General features: G+C 31.5%; 1 protein-coding gene across 1 annotated transcript in view; it reads right to left on the bottom strand.

The window, feature by feature from the left end:
- Alk (Anaplastic lymphoma kinase) overlaps positions 1-5,000 on the bottom strand; it is a 1,005,172-nt gene that overhangs the window by 232,268 nt on the left and 767,904 nt on the right. The window contains 1 exon segment of the mRNA XM_068387529.1: positions 2,034-2,196. Within this exon segment, the coding sequence (XP_068243630.1) occupies positions 2,034-2,196 (163 nt within the window).

Below are 5,000 nucleotides of genomic sequence, written 5' to 3' on the forward strand. Positions count from 1 at the left end.
CAGATGTGAGGAGAATAATTCAGCGTGCATTAATCTACGGGAGAAAACTAGTTTCATTTCTTCTCCCCTCTTACATATTACTTCAGTCTTCTTTCCCGCCATTATCCCTATATTACGGGGTCCATTGCTTGATTTGCCCTCTCCAATGCCATCTATTAAAGGCATCCTCTTCCACCAAACCTCTTTTCTCCATATCATTCTTCACCTTATCTCGCCATCTCAATCTCTGCCTCCCTCTCGATCTTCATTATCATTTCAGTATCAAGTTCTAAACGTCCTTATCATTTAATAAAAGGGGATGGGGTCTACAGCCCTATCATTTTAATGCTATGTATAGGTTTACTTTGGGAAGAGAAATTCACTCTGAAATCCAAATCAATGTTTAAAATGTTCTTTCACAAAATTAACAATCGTGAAGGATGCTAGATCGTAAGAGAGTAAAGAATCATCATAATAAGCCGAAGTAATTTCCTTAAAAGTGCTTACATACGTATACAGATATAAACAATGAACTTGTACGAAACACACGTACAATTCAAGTAATAAATACAGATAGTATATATTCATTTTCGCTAATACCAACCACGGGGTTAAGTCAGGCTAAAAACAACGGAAAGCCAATTACACCCACAGAGAGTTTACTCCAAATAAAAAACACCTTCGATGAAATCATGACAAACAACAGGGCTTAGCCACAGAGAACAAATCACCCCCAAATCCTCCTGTGAATCCGCTCCATTCGTATTCCGCAAGTGACATTTACCGACAGATTAGGAGTGCAAGTTGGCAACGACCGAGCATCCCAGTCAAGGCATTACGATATTCCCCGTTGGTAACCGGCTGGAGAAATTCTTGAAAGTTATTCGAATTTGTTCAAAGATTAAAACATCATAAAATGTTTCGGAAAAAAAATAAAATACAGTAAAAAAAAATGCTAATAAAAATAGCCCAGTTGCAGGGATAAACGAACAGGGAATTTGCATCATGAGGTTATAATCTAGAACTAGTTAAAATCTTCGTAATAATTTACGCACCGCAGATCAAAAGAATGAAAACTCAGGATGTTCATATAATTCGATTAACACTAAGTCTTTTTACGCAAGAATTACAGGATTTTGAACTAAAAAATAACGACCAAGATTACAATTATCCTGAATACAATTTCACGCTATTATAACCATGGTATCGCAAACGATAGGAAGAAAATGCACCATATATATATATATATATATATATAGAGAGAGAGAGAGAGAGAGAGAGAGAGAGAGAGAGAGAGATAAATATATATATATAATATATATATATATATATATATATATATATATATATATATATATATATGTATAGAGAGAGAGAGAGAGAGAGAGAGAGAGAGAGAGAGAGAGAGAGAGAGAGAGATTTCGTAGTATGATTACAAATGAAACAAAATAAAAAGTAATTTTAAGGTAGATGAGCTACGTAAATTCCAACATAATAACCTAACATACTATTTGGAATTAATTCTCTCAAGAGAATACCTATTGTCAAAACGTTTCCAAGGCGTTTTAATGCGCAATACTCTACAGTTTTTTTTCTTACACTGACCTTCATCTATTCTTTTTATTTTTTGTCACTCTTGAATTTTACAAATAACAAAAACAGAGATGTGACCTCCTAATAATTTGCATTATAATATCCATAACTTCTATTGCTCAACTATTATTAAGCTAGGCTAAACATCGAGAGAGAGAGAGAGAGAGAGAGAGAGAGAGAGAGAGAGAGAGAGAGAGAGAGAGAGAGAGAGAGAGAGAGAGAGAGAGAATGATAATTGTGAGAATTCGTGTTTGAAATATCAATTTTTGTATTGTTGTGAAAATCATTCAAGGAATTTGTAAATTATATCATCAACGTACTTTACCTGTCCTTATTTATTCATACAAAGTTTTCATAAACTTATATACTGCAAGGATTAGTATAAAAAAAAAACCTTTTTCGTAAGCTACTCAATCTACTACCTCTCAATGAATTTCAAATTGCAAATAAATTGTACTCACCAGCTCATCTGTATTCTTGCAAGCCGAGACACCTTCTTGTCCCACCAGGATATAAAGTTCGGTGCTCTCCTCGAAATAAAAGGTCCCTCTGGCTATGGCACCGTACGTCACCTGGTCCTGAGTCTGCACGCCCCCTCCTCCACTCGCTCCCATGGCGATAATTCTGTAGAAGGAAAGGGAAACATTTAGGTATATTGGTACGGGAGATATGCAGATACAATAAGGAGAGAGAGAGAGAGAGAGAGAGAGAGAGAGAGAGAGAGAGAGAGAGAGAGAGAGAGAGAGAGAGATGGTAAAAATAAAATTCCATTCCTTTTTAAAGGAAAAAAAATCTTACTTTAGTGACTACAACCCCTCTTGCTAAACTATTGAACTTGTTCTATGTGGTCACGAATTTATTATATTCTATATATATATATATATATATATATATATATATATATATATATATATATATATATATATATAGAATATATATATATATATATATATATATATATATATATATATATATATATATATAAATCCTCGGACAGCTAGATTAGTGTCAGGTTCAGATTTCCTTTTATGGGCTCTCGTGGCATGGTTGGTTTCGACCTGGCCTTTCATTAGAAGGGGCTAGCGTTCGATCCCAAGTATGAGGTAGAAATTTATTTCTATTTGAACACGATGTTGTGTTGATATTTATCCATATATATATATATATATATATATATATATATATATATATATATATATATATATATATATATATATATATATATAGTAGGTCAAAACATGCTTTTATGAAGATGGGAATTTAGATGGTGGCCGCACTTCAAGAACGTATATATTCAAATGACAAATTATGGCCTATCACGCTCCAATCTTGTTAAATTCACACAATGAATATCGATGTACTAATAAACGCACCTGACAAGATGCAGACAAAGAAGAAGAAGAAGAAGAATAAGAAGAAAAAGAAGAAAAAGAAGAAGAAGAAGAAAAAGAACAATAATACTCGTAACACTCAAAAGGAATACCAAGCGACTATTTCTTTTACCTTGGCCTCTAATGTCCAATTTGTTGGTACTATATTGTCAATAAATATTCTTATTTCTGTAATGTTTGTCTCTAACCAGTAATGCAGCTGTATAGATCATATACCAATGGCAATGTTTAAATTGCCTTCCAATTACAGCATCAATACAAAAAAAGCTAAGCAGAGACCGAAAAAAATCAAAGAATTTTAATATTTTCCTAAAATAAGAGAGTAACAAAGGGAAAACACACTCTTATGTTTGTCAAAATACAGATATAAGTTTTTTTTTCTGACTGTCCTCTTAACTTAAAAAAAACAAAACAAAAAAAACACTTGCGATTTATTACATTCCTTATTCCCGATCTGGATATCAATCTTTGGCACCGTCGCTCAGTTAGTTCTTCGAGCATATTGCATAAGATTTTTCCAAATTCTGACCATTCTTTGCCTTGAGATCTTCCCAAACTGTCATCATGTGCATAGTATTAAGCATGCAGTAAATTCCAACAGTATTGCCTTCTCATCGAAAGGCTCAATACTACATAGTACTTTGGTCCAAATTGTGGAATGATCTTTCTAATCAGGCCGTTGAATCGGTGGAACTTCAGAAGTTGAAACTTTTTGAAATTATTTTAATGTTGAATAAGTTGACCCAAGTCTTTTAATAGTTTACATATGACAAATCTATTTCAGCGTTGTTACTCATCTTACAGTATCTTATACATTTTATTTACTATTTATTATATACAATATATTTGTTCTTTCCTAATTAATTTCCTCATTGGGCTGTTGCTTGAATCTTGCTTTTCCAACTAGGTTAGTAATGATAATAATAATTGGCATAATATATCATAAATATAATCATGTATGTATGTATACATACAATGTATATACAGTATACACATTATATAATGTATACGTCCTCATATGCAAATTTATCCTGTATATTCATATGTATCATGTAACACACACACAAACACACACACATATATATATATATATATATATATATATATATATATATATTTATATATATATATATATATATATATATATATATATATATATATATATATATTGGTGTGTGCATATATATGTATTTATACAAATATACAGTCTGACAGCATATACAAAAACACATATTAAACATCCATTTGTGGCTTGATGTCATGGTAAAAGCGCGCAAAATTTAATTCGGTCTTTCCGTGAATGGCGATCTGTCAGTAAAATAAACTCTCGTTTTGTCGTAGCGAAAAAAGGACAATATTCGTCTTGCTGGGAAGCTGTAATCCTCTTACGTTTTCTATTACGTCTCTTCTTGCTCACAGAACCTTAAGCCGATGACAGCTAGGGACAGATAAGAAGATCGGCAACTACGGATTATATAGGGAAACAATAATATACTTTTATGGCAAATAAAAAAAAAAAAAAAAAAAACGTTCGTCGTGTCGGTTTACTTTGGCGTGCAAGGAGACTATTATTGGTAGAACGTCTGTACGAGTTTGCGGAAAACCTTGATAGCATCAGGATACTATATCTATATGTATGTGCGTATGTGCGTATGTATGTATGTATGTATGTATATTTATAATATATATATATATATATATATATATATATATATATATATATATATATATATGTATGTATGTATGTATGTATGTATATATATCTATCTCATATATATAAATATATAAACATATATATACATGTACATACATATACATAAATATATATATATATATATATATATATATATATATATATATATATATATATGTGTGTGTGTGTGTGTGTGTGTGTGTATGTGGATATATATATTCCCAAAGTAGAATTCGGTAATAAATGCCATTGTGGTTGATATTTACATTGATTAAAATCACGAGTGTTAGTGATATATTTTCACACGCACACACACACACACACATATATATATATATATATAT

The sequence above is a fragment of the Palaemon carinicauda genome, chromosome 15 (genome assembly GCF_036898095.1).
Source record: "Palaemon carinicauda isolate YSFRI2023 chromosome 15, ASM3689809v2, whole genome shotgun sequence".
Taxonomy (NCBI): Eukaryota; Metazoa; Arthropoda; class Malacostraca; order Decapoda; family Palaemonidae; genus Palaemon; species Palaemon carinicauda.